The sequence below is a fragment of the Equus przewalskii genome, chromosome 13 (genome assembly GCF_037783145.1).
Source record: "Equus przewalskii isolate Varuska chromosome 13, EquPr2, whole genome shotgun sequence".
Taxonomy (NCBI): Eukaryota; Metazoa; Chordata; class Mammalia; order Perissodactyla; family Equidae; genus Equus; species Equus przewalskii.
The window spans coordinates 34,823,009-34,843,619 of NC_091843.1; the positions used below are offsets into that span (position 1 = coordinate 34,823,009).

The 20,611-nt window shown below is 42.5% G+C and overlaps 3 protein-coding genes across 3 annotated transcripts; all 3 read right to left on the minus strand.

Moving 5' to 3' along the window:
* Positions 1-1,620: 1,620 nt before the first annotated feature.
* LOC103550685 (protocadherin beta-11) lies at positions 1,621-9,341 on the minus strand. The gene has a single exon (XM_008519691.2). The coding sequence runs from the start codon at positions 5,283-5,285 to the stop codon at positions 2,889-2,891; it is 2,397 nt and encodes a 798-aa protein (XP_008517913.2). The 5' UTR covers positions 5,286-9,341; the 3' UTR covers positions 1,621-2,888.
* A 737-nt stretch (positions 9,342-10,078) lies between these two features.
* LOC103550680 (protocadherin beta-10) lies at positions 10,079-12,574 on the minus strand. Its single transcript, XM_008519684.2, has one exon. The coding sequence runs from the start codon at positions 12,572-12,574 to the stop codon at positions 10,178-10,180; it is 2,397 nt and encodes a 798-aa protein (XP_008517906.2). The 3' UTR covers positions 10,079-10,177.
* Positions 10,079-19,252, minus strand: PCDHB16 (protocadherin beta 16). Its single transcript, XM_008519685.2, has one exon. It carries the CDS (start codon positions 17,139-17,141, stop codon positions 14,754-14,756), a length of 2,388 nt encoding a protein of 795 aa, XP_008517907.2. The 5' UTR covers positions 17,142-19,252; the 3' UTR covers positions 10,079-14,753.
* Positions 19,253-20,611: the final 1,359 nt, after the last annotated feature.

The window sequence follows — 20,611 nt, forward strand, 5'->3', positions numbered from 1 at the left end:
CAGTTCAATGGTTTTTAGTATATTTACAGAGTTGGACAATTATCACTATAGTCTAATTTTAGAACACTTTCATTACACCAAAAAGAAACCTTGTATCCATGAGCAGTCACTCCCCACCCCTTACCCTCCCTCCAGCCCTAGGCAACCACTAATCAGCTTTCTGTCTCTATAAATTTGCCTATTCTGAAAATTTCATAAAATGGGACCATACAATCTGTGACATTTTGTGACTAGCTTCTTGCACTTAGCACAATGTTTTTTAAGGTTCATCCATGTTGTAGCATGTGCCAGTACTTCATTCCACTTTATTGCTGAATAATAACAATTCCATTGTATGGAGATATCATGTTTTGTTTTTCCATTTATCAGTCGATGGACATTTGGGTTGTTTCCACTTGCAGTTGTTATGAATAATGTTACTATGAAGATCTATGTGTAAGTTTTTTTGTGTGTGAATATATGCTTTTATTTCTTTTGAATAGATACTTAAGAGTTGAATTTCTGGGTCATAAGGTAACTATATGTTTAACATTTTGAGGAACTGTCAAATTTGTTTTCGAAAGTGGCTGTACCACTTTACATTCCTTCTGGCAATGCATGAGGGTTCCAATTTCTCCACATCCTTGCCAACATTTGTCATTGTCTGTCTTTTTTACTGTAGCCACTCTAGTGTGTGTAAAGTGTCCAGTTCTCCTTCTTCTTCTTTTTTTTTTGGTAAGGAAGATCAGCCCTGAGCTAACATCCATTGCCAATCTTCCTCTTTTTGCTTGAGGAAGATTGTCCCTGAACTAACATCTGTGCCAGTCTTCCTCTACTTTGTATATGTGACATCAAGCCTCCACAGCATGACTTGATGAGCGGTGGGTAAGTCTGTACTCCAGATCCAAACCCCTGAACCCGGGCCACCAAAGTGGAGCACATAAATTTAACCACTACACCACCAGGCTGGCCCCTGAAGCGGCCACTTTCGTTTTTCACCTTCAGTAGTCTGTGTACCTGGTACCACGTGCTAAAAAGCTGGAATGCTTTATATCTCTTTAAGCTAGTGGTCCCCCATCTTTTCCCCACTAAGTGCAGGAAAGACAGGAGGTAATCTTAATACTTAACTTTGATTTATTAATATCTTATGAATTTTTGTTCTCTGTGTAAAGAAGCTTTCATTTAGGGAGGAAAGATATGCTCCTAGTTCCACTTCTGATAATAGATTCAAATTTAATTAGCTTGCATAGAGAGACTTCTAGTCTCTCCATTTTTCTTAAATTCAAAGAATAATTCATTAGTCCACACAGTTCAAAAGAACTGGTAGTGAGAGCTTAGTTTTCAAGAAGTGTGAACATTACATTGTTTTGGATATGATAGGGCAAGAGATTGTACTTCCTGGTGTTGTTAACTGACTAATAGCCAGCCTCTACAATATTAAGACAAAACTTTAAAATATCTTCAAGAGGCAGTCTCTGCACTGACTCTAGTCTGGGCACTAGAAACAATAGAAGGAATTATTTTACTCATCCTGACACGTTTCCTCTTTCCCATGTCTGCTCTCTTTCACACACACTTCCCTTCCCTCTATACCCTTACTCACTTTGTTAATCTACGCTTTCCTTCCATAACATACAGAGGTTAGACTTTTTGATGAAGTTTATTGGAAAACTCCTCCCCCAACAATGAAGGCTCTCTCTTCTGTAACATAGTCAAATTACTAGAGCGGGATGTGTTTGGCTGGTGCCTGTGCAACATGAAACAAAACTTCCTTGTACAATGGTTTGAAAATTTTTTAAAAATTAGAACCTTAAAAGTCTATCTTTTAATACTTCTCAATGCTCTACATATATCTCCGAGAAAAGTGATTTTCAAACTTTGGATTGCTACCCATTAGTAGGTCATGAAGTGAATTTAGTGGACCATGACCACATTTGAAAATTAAATGGAATGCAGTAACATAAGAAATTTTAGATTGCATCACAAAGAAAGCTAAGCATTGCTCACAAAACATTTCTTTCTATGATGTTCATATGTTATGTAATATATACAACATAATTTTTCTATTGGATATGAATTCTTTTAAAAGTTTGAAAACTAGTGCCCTGTGTGTATATAGTAAATTCTAAGACAACACAGGAGGCAAAAAATTATACACATTAGCACACAAATCCACTAATTTATTCTATATGAATTATTATTCAGGTGCCTGCATTCAAATGGATTGCATTACAGCTTTGTAACACTAATGAGACATCTGGAGAATTATAATTTCATATTCCAGGATTCTGTGGGTGGCCGCAACACTAATGTGCCTTCACAACCCCTCTCTGGGATGAACAGGAAGAGATGCTAAGAAAATTGCCTTCTGGTTCTTTCTAACAAGGTGATTACACTTATGGTTGTATCATAGGACATGATTCTTCAGGTGTATTTTCAACAGTAATAAATACTTTTAAATGTTAACTTAAAAATGCAGTGAATTTAAAGAAATAAAAATGACATTTCTGAATAGCAACCATTAATAAACCACAAGAAAAAAAGCAAAATAGAATGAAATGAAGAAATACTTGAACGCTTGAAATACTTTGAAAGTGGTCTGTTTTATCTTACCATAAACATAACTGTGGGTGAAAGTTCAATTGGAGAGAGGGCCATGGAAAAAAGTGACTTGGTGGTGTTATTTAAGGAGGCAAATTCATTACAAATTAAGACCTCCTAAGTTGGAGAATAAATCACCATTTCATTACAACTACAAATAAACATTCACTTAAAAGTAAAAGTGGGTAGAACATGCAAAAATATTAAAGTAACAGTACAACTTAAAGTACACATAATCTGGGGGAAATAACATGGGTTTGGAAGCAGCACAAAACAAAACACATACGGGATATAGAAGTTAACTATGGTCACTGAATATTGAAACCAAAGGTATTGTGGAAGGTAGGATTTTCCTCTATTTCTTTCCCAGGGCACTGGGGTGGGAGGTTGGGGATAACGGGCTTCAAAAATTTGAACTCATTCGTCCTGGTATCTCCCCTGAGACACACCTCATACTGGTAGCTCTGGGACAGGGTCCCGGTGCCGCTCACGTCCACCAGGTGGCCCGGAAAGGGGCCCTCGGGCACCGAGCAGCGACCCAGCGACGCGGCCCTGCTCCTCCTGCACAGCCGCACCGCGACGAACAGCAGCACCGACAGGAGGAAGAGCGACGACACCGACGCCAGCGCGACGACCAGGTAGACGGTGAGCGGGTCGGCCCGCGCCTGCTCGGCCGCCGCCTCGGGCAGCGGCAGGTAGGGCTGGGAGAAGCCGTCCACCAGCAGCACGTGCAGCGTGACGCTGGCCGAGCGCGGCGGCTCGCCATTGTCCCTGACCTGCACCAGCAGCCTGTGCTTGGGCGCGTCGCGCTCGCTCAGCAGCCTGGCCGTGCGCACCTCGCCGTTGTGCGGCCACACGCCGAACAGCCCGGGCTCCGTGGCCTTGAGCAGCTGGTACGACAGCCAGGCGTTCTGGCCCGAGTCGCCGTCCACCGCCACCACCTTGGTCACCAGGTAGCCCGCCTCGGCCGCCCGGGGCACCAGCTCGGTGCAGGGCGCAGAGCCGTTCTGCAGCGGGTACAGCACGAAGGGCGAGTTGTCGTTGGCGTCCAGCACCAGCACGCGCACCCGCGCCTGGCTGCTCAGCGCCGGCGAGCCGCGGTCCGTGGCGCCCACGCCGAACTCGAAGGCCTGCAGGGCCTCGTAGTCCAGCGACCTGAGGGCGAACAGGTGGCCGTTGTCGGCGTTGATGGACACGAGGGAGGCCAGGGGCAGGTGCGGGTCTTGGGGCGGCAGCAGCGAGTAGGTGAGCTGGGCGTTGGCGCCTGCGTCTGTGTCTGTGGCGCTGACGCTGCCGATGTGCAGGGCGGGGCTGTTGTTCTCGCGGACCCAGAGGGTGTAGGAGGTTTGGGTGAAGGCCGGGGCGTTGTCGTTGACGTCGGAGACCAGGACGGTTATGGTGTGCTGGGTTTTCAGTCTGGGGGATCCCATGTCTGTGACAGTGATGGTGATGTCATACTCGGCCTTGCTTTCTCTGTCCAGAGGACTCTCTGTTTCCAATGTGTAATAATTCTCCACTGAAGATTTTAGGGTGAACGGGAGGTCTTCTGGAATGGAGCAAATCATCCTCCCATTGTCCCCAGAGTCTCTGTCTCGGATGCTAAAAACCATAACCACGGTCTCAGGCAAATTTTCTGGGATTGGACTGGTAATTGATGACACAGCAATTTCAGGAGCGTTGTCATTCACATCTATCACCTGAATTCTGACTGTTGATTTTCCAAAAAGGCCTCCACCATCTGTGGCTTGAATGATTATTGAGTATGAGTCAATTGTTTCAAAATCCAAGGGTGCCATTAAACTAATTTCTCCAGACTTTTGATTAATTTCAAATGTCTTGCGAATCTCTTCTGAGGCATGGGAAAAAGTATAGGATATTTCCCCATTTTTTTCCGAGTCTAAATCCCAAGCTGAGACAGTGACAACCACTGAGCCTAGCATACTATTCTCTGGAATCTTCACCTCATAAAAGGGCTGCTGAAACTCAGGGGAGTTGTCATTAATGTCCACGACCACCACCCGAACAGAGGCAGTCCCAGACCTGGGCGGAGATCCGCCATCCAGAGCAGTGAGGATGAAGCTGAGCTCAGATTGCTCTTCATAATCCAGTGCCTTGTCCAGAACTAACTCTGGGTATTTCCTATCGTCTGGATTGACTCTCATTTTAACGTGGAAATGAGAGTTGGGGCTTATTGTGTAGTTTTTTAGAGCATTGATTCCTACATCTAAATCCTTCGCACTTTCTAGTAAGAATACGGCACCGACAGGACTATTCTCTGGGATTTCTAGCAGCATTTCTTTTTCTAAGAAGACAGGAGAGTGGTCATTTATATCCCTGACCTGGAGCTCAATCTGTAAAAACTGCACGGGGTTTTTCATTAATACCTGGAAATGCAGCACACAGGGCTCCGTGGAGCCACAGAGCTCCTCCCGGTCTAGCACTTCGCTTAAGAGCAAATCCCCCGTGTTTACGTCCAGCTGCAAACGCTGTTTGTCATCATTAGCGACCACCCGAGCCCCCCTAGAAAACAGCTCACCCATTTCCAGTCCCAGCTCCTTTGCCAAATTGCCTACAAAGCTCCCGCTCTGCATCTCCTCTGCCACTGAAAAGCGCCCAGACTGGGAGCGCGCCTGAGAAATTCCCAGCAAAACAAAGAGAAGCAGGACTTGCCTTATCCGCAGAGTGCTTGTCCCTCCGTTCTCCATAGCTCCTTTCCCAAAGGCTTCCTGTAGAATCGTTTGAGCTCCACTTCGCAGTTCTGGCAAATGTGCCTCGGTTATGTCCACCAAATCTTCGGAAGCCTAAGGATTTTGACCCCGTTGAATAGCTTCTAGTTTGCCCCTTGAAGGCTTGTTCTTTCTGTCTTCCCAACGCCCTGTGTTCACTGGATAACAGTTTCCGGACCATCATCCAGCGTAATGTGTTTTTTTTCTCTTTTTCCCCACGATATTATCCTGCAGCGCCACCATGCGTCTCCACAGATTTTCAGAGTTTGATTAAAGCTGCCTAAATTCCATTCACATAAATGTCCTTCAGAAACAAATACTGTTTTATTCATTGTGTTTACGTAGTTACAAATACATCCTATCTTCCATAAGAATTGTTTTATACTCTTTATAGTTTCTGATGCTGTTAGTATTTGTTTTAAAGCATTTAAATATCCCTCCCCACTCTCTCCACAATCCAAAGTGCCCGGTTGTGGCGAATACAGAAACACAAGAAGTGATTCCTGGCCCTCAGTAGCTTGGAATCTTTCTGAGAAGATTGAAAGCCTGAAACAAGGAGAGTAGAAATGACTGTTAAACTGAACAAAATTCTATCACTACTTGACCTTCTTTAGGTGGTAAGGGAAAGAGGAAGTGTGCACGAGTCATTTCAGAGTCCTCTCAGAGGATATGAAACTGGATTAACCATGAGATGGAACATATATAGATAGTTGTTATAGCACAAGAAGGCATTTCTGTAGATTGTCTTGACAACAATGAACTATGACTTGGGAAAAAAAATGAAGTAAAATGCTGGGTGGAACATACTATCTAAATCCAAAATTTAGTTCTAGTTTCTCATAATTTACCAAAAAATATTTAATAAGTACCCAAACATGTTAGTTTCATTTAAAGCAGGCTTACTCCTAAAGCTGGCTTCCCGCAGGGTCCCAAGATTTATTCCAGCTATAGCTTTCACTATCTACTTTCTCTTTCAGCCCAGAAGGAGAGAGTGAGAGAGAGTCTCTTTTCCAATCACAGGAGAAAAACTTAGTTTACTCTGATTAGAGCAACTAAGATCATATGCCTGCTACTGAAGCAAGCATTGTTTCAAAAGGTATAGAATTGTAGGTAGAGATTTTAGTCCCAGAATCTAAAGACTCATTTTTGGCCTTTTGCTTAGTTTTAATCCTGTCTGGAACCACCTCTTAAGCTTTGAGTGGTTTCAGCTCTAACCAAAGTGCATGGTTACTACATAATGGGGGAGATTGTTTGGAATAGATGCTAGGAGCTCACAATGATGTGAGATCTCAAAAGTGCTCTCAAGAATGGATGGAGGAGGAATCTAACAAGTTTGCATTTTTAAAGTAAGTTCAAATTACATTTGTAAAAATGTAAGCTAGGTACATGGTTGAAAAATAAATCACTACAAAATGGTAGAAAATGAAAAGTAGATGGATTGACTACACACTTATCTTCCCTCCCATTAACATACCCACTAAAATGACAGAAAAATGATAAAAATGGTATGAAGTAATAAAGACTAAGAATTCTCAAATGAACACACATGCTTTTGATAACAGAAAGCAGATGGAAGAGCAATTAAGTTATCAGTTCCAAGAAGTGTCTAAAGTAAATTTCCTGCATTGCAGATATTCACAAGAAACTGGTGGGTTTATCCCACATAATCCCATTTAGGTCAAGATTTGGAGGAACCAAGTGCATAACAAGATTGAAGTCAGTTAAGGACTGAAAAAGAAATAATTAGTTGACAATATGGATATAGGAGAGTTGAATTCTCTGATCCTCTCATCATCCTACATAGATAGAACAGTAACTCAGTTCCACAGAATGAAAAGTTTATTCTATGTAGAAATTAAATGGGACTATCTCTAGTTTTGGAGACCCTATGCACAGCTGAAAGCAAGTGTGAGGTGTGAAACTAAAAATATTGAGATTAAGCAAAAAATTTGCATCCTGAACGGTGAGGAATCTAGCCCCTTCCCATGCAATACTCTCCGATTGAAGGGCACAAGGTATATGCCTGACTTCCTCTCTCACTCGCCCCCACACAGAAGATATTGTAGAATTCTAACCTAGAAAATATGAAAGGATCAGATAAAGACTTACACATACTTGTTTTCGGGGGTCTCCCAAGGAAACAGTCCTATCCTAGCATGGTTACATTAAAGTGAAGCCCTGCCATCAACAGGCCTCGTGTACTCACAAAAAGCTGACTATAGACATTATGATATCTCACCATTCTTAAATATGAGAAGACAGCTGAGGATCACAAGACGTTTGAAGAAATGCCTACAACACGACATAGAAAGGCCAAAACCACTATCACCAGAAAACAAAACAAAAGGAACAGGATGAAACACATATAATAGAGAAAACTGAAGAAAGTCTTCAAAAATGTCTGATTAATATCCTTAGAGTAGTAAAATCTGATAAGAGCTAATACTTATTGAGTATTTACTCTGTGCTACCCACTGTTCTAAGCGCCACATTTAAGTGTTTACCCATTTAATCTTAACAGTAACTGTTTGAAGTATGTATTCTTATTGTAAGATAAAGAATAGATTAAGGCTTATGTGCCCCTTACTAGCTGTATAACCTTGGACAAGTTCTTAACTTCTCTGTGATTCACTCTCACTTTTAAAATAGGTATAATAGTAGTTTTTACTGCATAATGCATTTTTTGCATAATGCATTTCAAAAAAATAAAGAGATGAATTATAAATGAGAGAAGATACTACATTTACAAATCTATAACAGGATGCTGTGAAAAACACTCAGACAACCAAAAGGGCTCTTAAAAATAAGTATTTGTCAGCCAAAAAGAATAACTTAAATATAAAGATTGGATGATAAACTAAATTGTCCAAAAAATTAGAACAAGAAACAAAGAGAAAATAAGAAAGGAAAAAAATTAGAGTCTTTGAGAATCAGTCCAGGAGAGTCATCATTTCCCTAATGAGATTCTGGTTCAAGTGAAAATGTAGAAAATTCAAGGGAGAAATTATGATGAAAACATAACAAGAAAATTTCTCAGAACTGAAAGTAAGAGTCTAAACACTAACAGGGTACACCCATATGGCCAGATTAATAAATAAATAAATAGCTGACATGAAAGTATTTTCAGAATACTAGGAAAAGTTTCCAGTGTTTCCATGATGAAAAAAGGTGTTGACATTAACAGACGTAGGAATCAGAATGGAATCAGTCTTCTGAATAGCAGCTGTGTATGGAATCAGTAAAAGGAACACTCCTTCCAAAATCGGAGGGAAATCTAGCTTGAAAAAAATTCAACCTAGACTTTTATACCCAGTCAAACTGTCAATTAAACGCAAAGAAAATGAAGATACCTTCACAAGGCAAGGTCTCAAAAGATGTTACCTCCTGTGCATCCATTTTTATGAAGGTATTGAGATATGTGTGTCAGTTAAATAAGGGAGTAAACCAAGAAACATACTAGATCTTGTAAAAGAGGACCAACACAGGAAAGTATTAAAGGAATAAAAGTCCTAGAGTGACGGCCTACAGAACAACCAGTAAAAATGAAGCAGAGATATGGAGGGATGTGGTTGAAAGAGCTCCAGGAAATAAATATAATTGACAGGTATCTGACATTTTTTAATATTTAAGGAGAAAGATTAATATTCAAATAAGAGATAATGTGAAAAATCAATAGGAATATTATAGAAAATAAATAGACAATGAGGCAAGTAAAAACAACAATTATCAGCTTTAGGAAATATTTTTTTCAAGAATGAAATGTAATCATACAACACTAATGTATATTGTGAAGTAACCTTAGCAATATGGACAAAACTACTAGTTTAACAACAACAACAAAAAAGCAAACCTGCAACAACTCTATTTGGAAAATAGGAGACAAGAAATGTGCAACGTTTGTATATGTGTTTGTTAGTTGGAAAGTAAAAATGTTGAATCCTTTTTTACCATAGGAAGAAGTGATTAAAATATAAAACCAAATGTCAAGGTATAGCAGTATAAACATGTTACTTAGAAATATTGAGAGCAATTCTAGAGAAAGCACTAGCAGGAGGTTGGAGATTGAAGAATCTTTGTTTTTCTTTATAACTTTTAGTTCTTCTTAATTTTAATTGGTAGGGATTAAAATAAATTTACAAAATAAAATGAAAAGTGAATATCTTTCCAATGGTCCACCAATATTCTCAAAAATTTTCAAAGCATTTTTATTTATATTCATTTTCATGCAGGTTATTACATTTTGTTTGAATTATAAGACATGATCTGTTTTATATGTCAGCAAAAGTGGACATTAGAAAATAACTGAGTAAGAGGAGTGTCTTTAAAGGAAATGAAATAGTATGAAAACAAGGATATTATTGGAGTCCAATGTCACTCACAAAATGATGTTTCATTTTATCAAGAGCAGAGTATCAGAGAAATATTTCTTTTTAAATGCTATGATTTAGAACTAGATGATATCGTTTTATAATATGATTAAACAGAATGTTAGAATCAGGTCAGAAGTGCAGGTATGTGTTCTCACATGAAGGAAGTGCAACAGACAGGTGGATACGATCGTGAGAGGTAGTCTATGAAATACACTAGGAGAAAAATAAAAACCTTAGTTTTCTAGAATGAGAAATAATAATTAACTCCTTGTATATACTGAAAGTTATACCTTAAAACTATTATTTAGAAATGGGTACTAATTAAACCTAACTGTTGATTATTGTGAAAAAGGATGAAATAACATTGTAAAAACATAGATATATGAAACTTTAAGATTAGGCTTGAAGTTGCAAATAATTTAATTTGGAGTTTCAAAGCCAAACTAATATTGATATGGTTGTACAACACTTCAAAAGTACATGAAAATACAAAGGGAATTTTTACTGAAGATTAAGTCCAAAGCTATTCCGAAAGGCGGGATTTTCTTCACTATTACTCCCAGGGCCCTCTGCCTGGATATTAGGGAGAATCGGCTTCAGGAACTTGAAATCGCTGGTCCCAGGGTCTCCCATCAGACACACCTCATACTGGTAGCTCTGGGACAGGGTCCCGGTGCCGCTCACGTCCACCAGGTGGCCCGGAAAGGGGCGCTCAGGCACCGAGCAGCCACCCAGCGACGCGGCCCTGCTCCTCCTGCACAGCCGCACCGCGACGAACAGCAGCACCGACAGGAGGAAGAGCGACGACACCGACGCCAGCGCGACGACCAGGTAGACGGTGAGCGGGTCGGCCCGCGCCTGCTCGGCCGCCGCCTCGGGCAGCGGCAGGTAGGGCTGGGAGAAGCCGTCCACCAGCAGCACGTGCAGCGTGACGCTGGCCGAGCGCGGCGGCTCGCCATTGTCCCTGACCTGCACCAGCAGCCTGTGCTTGGGCGCGTCGCGCTCGCTCAGCAGCCTGGCCGTGCGCACCTCGCCGTTGTGCGGCCACACGCCGAACAGCCCGGGCTCCGTGGCCTTGAGCAGCTGGTACGACAGCCAGGCGTTCTGGCCCGAGTCGCCGTCCACCGCCACCACCTTGGTGACCAGGTAGCCCGCCTCGGCCGCCCGGGGCACCAGCTCGGTGCAGGGCGCAGAGCCGTTCTGCAGCGGGTACAGCACGAAGGGCGAGTTGTCGTTGGCGTCCAGCACCAGCACGCGCACCCGCGCCTGGCTGCTCAGCGCCGGCGAGCCGCGGTCCGTGGCGCCCACGCCGAACTCGAAGGCCTGCAGGGCCTCGTAGTCCAGCGACCTGAGGGCGAACAGGTGGCCGTTGTCGGCGTTGATGGACACGAGGGAGGCCAGGGGCAGGTGCGGGTCTTGGGGCGGCAGCAGCGAGTAGGTGAGCTGGGCGTTGGCGCCTGCGTCTGTGTCTGTGGCGCTGACGCTGCCGATGTGCAGGGCGGGGCTGTTGTTCTCGCGGACCCAGAGGGTGTAGGAGGTTTGGGTGAAGGCCGGGGCGTTGTCGTTGACGTCGGAGACCAGGACGGTTATGCTGTGCTGGGTTTTCAGCCTGGGGGATCCCATGTCCGTGACGGTGATGGTGATGTTGTACTCGGCTTGGCTTTCCCTGTCTAGGGCTCCTTCTGTCATTAGGATGTAAAAATTCTCCATAGAGGGTCTCAGAAGAAACGGCAGATTATCTTGAATGTAGCAAACCATCTTTCCATTTTCTCCGGAGTCTCTATCTTTAATCCTAAAAACAGCCACTGTGGTCTCAGGAGAGTTCTCAGCAACAGAGTTGGAAAGTGATGACATGATCAGTTCAGGGGGGTTGTCATTGGTGTCCAATACCTCCACCAAAACCTTACATCTTGCAGAAAGGCCCCCACCATCAGTTGCCTGTATGTTTATTTTGTAAGACTTTACTAGCTCATAATCAAGCAACACTCTGAGAATGATTTCCCCAGAAAATGGATTTATTTGAAAGGTGGCTCGAATATCTGCAGAAGCATCAAAAAATGAATAGGATATATCTGCATTGACTCCAAAATCTTCATCTCTTGCAGAGACTTTAGCAATAAGAGACCCCACTGGGCTGTTCTCCAGGGCCTGGGTCACATAGGTTGCCTGAGAAAACTGCGGGGCATTGTCATTGATGTCTAGGATCATAATGCGTATAGTGGCAATCCCAGACCTGGGTGGCGACCCACCATCCAGTGCCGTGAGTGTTAAACTTAGCTCTTGTTGCTCCTCCCGATCCAGCACCTTGTCCAACACTAGCTCTGGATATATCATGCCTTCATCATTGCCAGTAATTTTAATATGGAAAAAAGAGTTGGGGTTGATGGTGTAGTTTTGGATTCCATTAAGTCCTCCATCTGAATCCTGTGCTCTTTCTAGTTGAAATGCTGTCCCTTCAGCTGTATTTTCTAGTATTTTTAAGACCATCTCTTTGTCCTGAAACACTGGGGAATGATCATTCATGTCCCTCACCCTCAGCTCAGCCCGGTACATCTGAAAGGGATTATCCATTAAAATTTGGAAATACAGCATACAGGGCTCTGTAGGGCCACACAGCTTCTCTCGGTCCAATTTCTCATTTGTGAGCAAATCCCCAGTTTGAGAATCCAGGAGCAAGTGTTGTTTGTTATCGTCAAAGAGCACCCGGGCTCTCCTTGCAACCAGTTCCCCATCCCCCAGCCCCAGATCCTTTGCCAGATTGACCACAAATGATCCTCTCTCTGTTTCCTCCATCACGGAATACCATCCAAACTCAGTACCTGCCAAGGATACTCCCCAAAACATAAAGAGAAAGAGGACTTGCCTTTGTCTTGAGCAGCGCCACCCGTCAGCCTCCATAGCGTCCTCTGAACGATCTTTCCTCAATACTGGTCACAATCACAGATCCCAGTGTAAAGAAACAACAGAAGAAAACCCCAGACCTACGACACGTAGTAGCAGGCGTCTGGATTTTTTTCCTTCCCAATCTTGGGCAGCTACAGCTTTTCTCCCAGCCTAGCTGCCTGCAGGATCTTTTTCGTTAGTGACATCCAAAGCATTCTCAGTTCAATTTTTCCCCCAGTCTCTTTAGCCTGCAGCGCCACCGCGTGGCCTCCGACAGACTCAAATGGCTGTATCCCATTTGTGCACATGGATATATTTATAAATTTGTTCTTTAGTGGCCCATTTAAGTATTTAACTTTTCTTTTCTTTTGTTTGTTTTGTAAAAAACAATGTTGAGATAGAGAACTGTTCACGTTGTTGAAATTTTTCAATTTCATGGAGAAGGTTAAAAATCAACAGTTGGGAAAAGAATGTTTCCAGCAGTTAACTCTGTCCACATCATTGTGCTAGATTTAGTTCTGTACTAGGCCTTTCACACCTGAGACTACTCCCACACAATGTCAGGAACCCAAGGTAAAACGTGGTGGCCTCTGGGACCACCAAAATAATAGATTTTACTTTTCCAGAAACGTTGGGCATAGGAACACCAAAAACTGACAAAAGAAACTTGTTTCACACCTCCTTCAACAAATTTCTTCAAAACCTAATTACTTTGCCTAAATAGAATCACCACTGTATAATCCAGAAAGAAGCATTTAGCCTGTCCTTCCTCTGGGTTCCCTTAAAAACTTGTATAATTGCCCTGTAAACATTATTGTTCCATGTTTCATGACAATCTGTCCCCTCTTCAATGTGACTTACTTGAGGATTGAAACTATGTCTTAGTTATCTTTGGTTGGCAAATCACTCACTCACTAAACGCTTGCTTATTAAGGTATGCATAAATAAACTCTAGTGAATAGAGTATGAAAACTGTTCAGTGCCCTTAAGTCCTTAACGTTTGAAAATTGTATTCTTTCACTTACTCGTTCTTTGCAATTTGTTCCCTTTCTTTCACATGTCTTTGTTTTCCTTATATTAGCTTTAAAATTGCTTGCAGAATTAAAGAAGGGACTGACCTTTATTTAGGGTCCCTCTTAATTAATTCTAATGGGATCTAATTTCTGTGCACCAAATAAAGGGAGAGAAAGAATAGACCACACTAACGCCTATCCTAACACTGCTGAGAGTAAGAACAGCATTGTAACATGTGCCTCATCCAGAATTTTCTTCAAAGTCCTAATATCTAGAAAGAAGCTCTATTTTCCCCATAATAAGGAAAGGATACAGATTAAATTGAGAGATATTATACAGGGAAAGGCCTAGATACTGCCAAAACACTCAATTGTTGAATATAAAAGCCATACCATATAAACCTCTGCTTGATGGCTTCTATCACTTTTTCAACTGAATGGGATTATGTTGTTAGCCAGTAAAAACTTAATAGAGACTTCTGATTTTTCATATGGAATTAAAAGCAACAAATTATTAAATATTTCTACATGATACTATAGAATGTCTAAACTTTGCTTTTCTTGTCTCCAAACTTTAACTCATATACATACGCTCATATCTTACAATAATGTTTCTTCTTATTTTCAGATAAGGCTGATTAGAGGTTTATTTATCATATCATACAACAGAGATATTATATTTTAAACAAGCAGATACCATTACAGGGAAAGAGAACTTTTAAAAAAATAGCATAAAGAAAACTGCCATAACAAAAATGAAGGTTGATAAAACAACAAAAATACCAGTTTTTAAAGGAAAATGGAAGAAATATCAAATAGTGAATATACAGATAACATGCAGATTATCTTAATAATTGAAGTTCTACAACAAAGAACTAAAATTAAAAATGTAAATACAAAGCCAATAAAGACATTAATAAATAGGAAAAAAAACCTTAAAGTATATCAACTTTGAAGATAAAGCCTATTTAACTCATTGGGATTCCAGTGAGTAATACTTTCTTGGGCTAAAATAGGAAGAAAAGGAAACTTGTGAAGTTAAGCATAAAATTGGAAACTGAGGATGAATCAAATAGAGAAAATTAAATATTACCTTATGGGTGGTGGTGGACCAAAAATTAATTAGTCAACAAAAAAATATTAGAAGGAAATGTCTTTATTATATAGGTTCCTGTCAATAATTAAATCCCAAAGCTATTCCTAAACGAGGGATTTTCTTCCACTTCCTTTCCTCTGCTCTGGGATGAGAGATTGGGGATAATTGGTTTTAGAAACTTGAACTCGCTGGTCACTGAACCTGCCCTCAGACACACCTCATACTGGTAGCTCTGGGACAGGGTCCCGGTGCCACTCACGTCCACCAGGTGGCCCGGAAAGGGGCCCTCGGGCACCGAGCAGCCACCCAGCGACGCGGCCCTGCTCCTCCTGCACAGCCGCACCGCGACGAACAGCAGCACCGACAGGAGGAAGAGCGACGACACCGACGCCAGCGCGACGACCAGGTAGACGGTGAGCGGGTCGGCCAGCGCCTGCTCGGCCGTCGCCTCGGGCAGCGGCAGGTAGGGCTGGGAGAAGCCGTCCACCAGCAGCACGTGCAGCGTGACGCTGGCCGAGCGCGGCGGCTCGCCATTGTCCCTGACCTGCACCAGCAGCCTGTGCTTGGGCGCGTCGCGCTCGCTCAGCAGCCTGGCCGTGCGCACCTCGCCGTTGTGCGGCCACACGCCGAACAGCCCCGGCTCCGTGGCCTTGAGCAGCCGGTACGACAGCCAGGCGTTCTGGCCCGAGTCGCCGTCCACCGCCACCACCTTGGTGACCAGGTAGCCCGCCTCGGCCGCCCGGGGCACCAGCTCGGTGCAGGGCGCAGAGCCGTTCTGCAGCGGGTACAGCACGAAGGGCGAGTTGTCGTTGGCGTCCAGCACCAGCACGCGCACCCGCGCCTGGCTGCTCAGCGCGGGCGAGCCGCGGTCCGTGGCGCCCACGCCGAACTCGAAGGCCTGCAGGGCCTCGTAGTCCAGCGACCTGAGGGCGAACAGGTGGCCGTTGTCGGCGTTGATGGACACGAGGGAGGCCAGGGGCAGGTGCGGGTCTTGGGGCGGCAGCAGCGAGTAGGTGAGCTGGGCGTTGGCGCCTGCGTCTGTGTCTGTGGCGCTGACGCTGCCGATGTGCAGGGCGGGGCTGTTGTTCTCGCGGACCCAGAGGGTGTAGGAGGTTTGGGTGAAGGCCGGGGCGTTGTCGTTGACGTCGGAGACCAGGACGGTTATGCTGTGCTGGGTTTTCAGCCTGGGGGATCCCATGTCCGTGACGGTGATGGTGATGTTGTACTCAGCTCTGCTTTCTCTGTCAAGCGATCCTTCTGTTACCAGGGTGTAAAAGTTCTTGACTGAAGGTTTTAGAAGAAAAGGAAGGTCATCCTGGATGGAGGAAATAGTCTTCCCGTTGTCCCCGGAGTCAGGATCTGAAACACTGAAAACGGCAACTACAATCTCAGGCGTGTTCTCTGGGATGGGGCTGGTGAGTGCGGATATGGTCACTTCTGGGGGATTATCATTCATGTCCACCACCTGCAGGAGAAGAGTGCATTTTCCCGAAAGACCTCCCCCATCAGTGGCCTTGATATCCACTTCATAAGACTGAACTGTTTCAAAATCTACTTGTTTTCTCAGTCGAATTTCTCCTGTCACAGAATTTACCTCCAAAGTTTTGCTAATATCTTCTGAAGGCTGAAAGAGTGTGTATGATATTTTTCCGTAGACTCCACTGTCTAAATCGCTGGCAGAGACGGTGACAACCAGGGAGCCTACAGGGCTGTTCTCAGGAATATGCACCCTGTAGAAGGGCTGCCCAAACTCTGGGGCATTATCATTGCTGTCCACCACTTCAATGCGCACCTGGGCGGTCCCATATCGAGGCGGAGAGCCGCCATCCATCGCTGTCAGGGTTAATAAGATTTCAGGCTCCTCCTCCCGATCCAGTTCTTTGTCCAACACCAGTTCAGGGTATTTTCTGCCGTCACTGCGATTGCGGGTTAGGACTTGGAAATGGGAGTTGGGGCTGATTTTATAGTTCTCAACATTGTTGCTTCCTACGTCCAAGTCCAGAGCATTACTCAGAGGGAATGCAATTCCTAGAGGACTGTTTTCCGGTATTTTTAGAATCATTTCTCTCTCAGTGAACATGGGAGAATGGTCATTTATGTCTTTCACCCTCAGTTCAGCCTGAAATATCTCTAAGGGTTTTTCCATTAACACTTGGAAATGTAGTACGCAAGGCTCAGTGGGACCACATAGCTCCTCTCGATCTAGTTTCTCATTTATGAGCAAATCCCCAGTCTGTACCTTGAGCTGCAAATGCTCTTTGTTTCCCTGGGAAATGATCCGGGCCCCCCGAGTGGACATCTCTGTCAACCCCAACCCCAGGTCTTTTCCTAGATTTGCCACAAAGGAGCCTCTCTCCGTTTCTTCCACTACTGAATAGGGCCCCAACTCGGCGCGCGCCCTAGACATGCTCAGCAAAACAAAGAAAACTAGGACTTGCCTTTGTCTCCGATTGCAGGTCCATCCAATCTCCATTGCTCTTTCCTGAAAACTGGGTTCACAGGAGCTTCACGTATGTCCAGGATCCCAGTAGCCCAGTCCTGCAACCCAGAATGTCAGAACTATGCCGCTAAATAGAATTTTAAAGAAGTTTCACACTCACTTTTTCTCCGGCTGTGAAAGCTATTCTTTAGCTTCCAGGCAGTGTGAAACTGTTTGGCTGGATACTGGAGCTGCGTAGGCAATTCTGTTTTCCATCATTTAACCTGCAGCGCCACCACGTGTCCTCACTGCATCTTATATTTTCTGGCTTAACGTTGAATACAAAATCCTCCTAAATGTACCAAATAGGTTGTATAAATTGTGTTCTGTAATATAAAATACTGAGCTCTATTTTTGTGTGGTATTTGTGTGTTCGGATAAAGCTCTGTGTTGTTGCACATGAAGAGTATAAATAGCACACTGTCATTTATATTATTGACTGTTTAAAGCTGTTGAGGACTAGTGATTAAATAAGATAATTTAATTAACATGTAAGCCAAAAAGAATATACATTTAGAAGCAAAATGTTTTCCAAGTAACATGGGAACCGTTTCACAAGTACATCTTTTCATGGTAGATATTACAGAATTACAAATGAGAGGACACTGCAAAATTACAATCAGTGGTGGTTCTAAAGAGTGTATAACCAATGCCTTGTTAACGAGTGGATCATTTCCTTTTCTTTCCAATACCTAAGGCTGACAACTTAGGTTTTGGAGTTTTCAATTATTTGAAAATTATTTCCCAAACAGGCAGATCTCAAGGGTAGGCCTGCCATACTTTTGGATTCCTTTTATAATTATTATTATCATGACACAATTTCTGTTTTATTCTTTTTTAAAAACAGCTTTAATGAGATATAACTCACATACCATGCAATTCATCCATTTAAAGTGTATAGTTCAGCGGCTTTCAGCATATTCACAGAGCAGTTCACCCACCACCACAGTCAATTTTAGGACATTTTCATCACTTCATAAACCTTGTACCCTTGAGCCATCACCCTCCTATTCCCTCATCCCTTGTGCCCCCAAGTCCTAATCAACCACTAATTTATTTTCTGTCTCTATAGACTTTCCTATTCTGGACTCTTGTACGGAGGGAATAGTACAATATGTGGACTTTTGGGACTGGCTTCTTTCACTTAGCATGTTTTCAAGGTTCATCCAAGTTGTAACATATCAATATTTCATTCCTTTTTATGGCCAAATAATATTCCACTGTATAGATATATTACATTTTGATTATCCGTTCTTCTGTTGATGGACGTTTGGGTTGTTTCCACCTTTTGGCTATTATGAATAATGCTGCATAAATACTCATGTACAAGTGTTTGTGTGGATGTATGTTTTCATTTCTCTGGGAGTGGAACTGCTGAGTCATACGGTATCTCTCTGTTTAACTGAGGAACTGCGAGACTGTTTTCCAAAGCAGCTGCACCATTTTACATTCCCACTAGCAGTTTATCAGCATTCCGAGTTTTCCACATCTTCCCAATACTTTTCTGATTTTTTGATTCTAGCCATTCTAGTGGGTGTGAAGTGGTATCTCATTAATTTTAACTTGCATTTCTCTGATGACTAACGATGCTGAACATCTTCTGATGTGCTTATTGTCCATTTGTATATCTTCCTTGGAGAAATGTCTATTTAGATCTTCACTCATTTTTAAATTGGGTTATTTATCTTTTTGTAGTTGAGTTGTAAGAGTTCTTTATATATTCTGATAAGTCCCTTATCAGATTTGTATTCTTTTGTTCAGGTTTTCCATTTCTGTAATTTGAAGTGAATTGCAGTAAAGATTCATGATATCTTTATCAGTTCAGTGTTTTTGTTAAAGATTTTAAGAAGTTTGTTAATTACCTTGTCTGAGGTCAAAGCATCTAATCAATGAGGCCTAAATTCCTGGTATAAAGACCTTTATGTGCCTTCCGTTGGCCACAAGTGGTACTACTAGACCAGATAATTTTCTTCCAAGCAGCCATTATTCCAAGTGGCAGGCAGAATAATGGCCACCCACCCAAAGACGTACAGGCCCTAATTCCCCAAATCTGTAAATATGTCATCTTACATGGCAAAAGAGGATTCATAAATATAATTAAATTGAGGACCTCACGAAAGGAAGATTATCCTGGGTTACCTGGGTGGGACAGAACCTTTCCTGACTATGGTCAGAGGAAGATGTGACTACAGGAGAATGGTCAAAGAAATACAGTGCAATGCTGCTGGCTTTGAAGATGGATGAAGGAGGCCATGAGTCAAGTCATGTATGCAACATCCAGAAGCTGGAAAAAACGAAGAAATGGATTCTCCTCTAGAGCCACCAGAAAGGAATGCACTCCTGCGGACACCTTGATTTTAGCCCAGTAAGACCCGTATGGGAAATCTGACCTACAGAACTAGAAGGCAATACATTTTTATTGTTTTAAGCAACTAGGTTTGTGGTAATTTTTTATAGCAGCAACAGAAATCTAGTACATAACACAAGCATGGATTCTCATGCACCTAGCAGCTGAGTCAACAATTCATCACTCTACAACAATAGCGTTATTACAGCAAATGCTGAAGAATGTCGGATTCAGTTCTACTGAGCCATCCTTTCAGAATAAAGTCATTTATGACCTCCTACATCTTTTTTCAGCAGACTTTTTAAGAGGAGTTGCCAAAGACATCTGGTTAATTTTAACAGAGAATAACTGGAGCCTTTCAGTTTTTTCCTACTAAATTTCCAGAATCTCTAAATCATTTAGTGATAAAAATTCCCCCACAACATTGCCTGTACTGGTCTGAAATTAGTTATTTCATTTAGAATTAATACTAGAATAGCAACTGCTTTCAAACAAATGGTAAGCTAAAATGAAAACGGTATATTTAATTTGAATAAGGAACCTACAATGATATATATAATAAAGGAAGTTTCAAGTTTGCAAAGAAAATGAAAAATATATATTAGAGGTGACAGAAAATGACTGAAGGCATAGTACAAGAGATTAAATAAATACAACCATAGGGTAATTCTGCTCCCTAGTCAGGACATTCATTTCTGCAATGATGAATGTGGTAAGTTAAGAAGGTGGAGGAAGATAACCAGGCTGATCCACTCATGATGACGATCAATTGTGGTGTCTGATCCAGTTTACTTAGGTCAGTGCTTCTATAAGAACTTTGGGTTATTGGTCCAGAGCAGTGTGGCCATTGGTATAGAAACAAATACAAACTATAGACTAAAAGTCACATTTCTACATAGGAGTTCAGTTCATGGAATAGATGGATTTCACTTCCTTAGTTAAGAAGACAATGCTACCAGTTAATGCCTGCCATTAATAGCATATGGGTTAAGAGCTGGGGCATTCAATTCAAGTGGACTTAGAATATATTTCAAATTTTTTCTTTTATTACTTCAGAATTTTGAGCAAGGTCACTTAACCTTTCTAAGCTTCATTTTTCTCATGTGTAAAAGAGGGG

Bases quoted from the DNA above. Each gene is read 5' to 3' on its own strand.
- LOC103550685 (XM_008519691.2), bottom strand. From the start codon at position 5,285: ATGGAGAACGGAGGGACAAGCACTCTGCGGATAAGGCAAGTCCTGCTT.
- LOC103550680 (XM_008519684.2), bottom strand. From the start codon at position 12,574: ATGGAGGCTGACGGGTGGCGCTGCTCAAGACAAAGGCAAGTCCTCTTT.
- PCDHB16 (XM_008519685.2), bottom strand. From the start codon at position 17,141: ATGGAGATTGGATGGACCTGCAATCGGAGACAAAGGCAAGTCCTAGTT.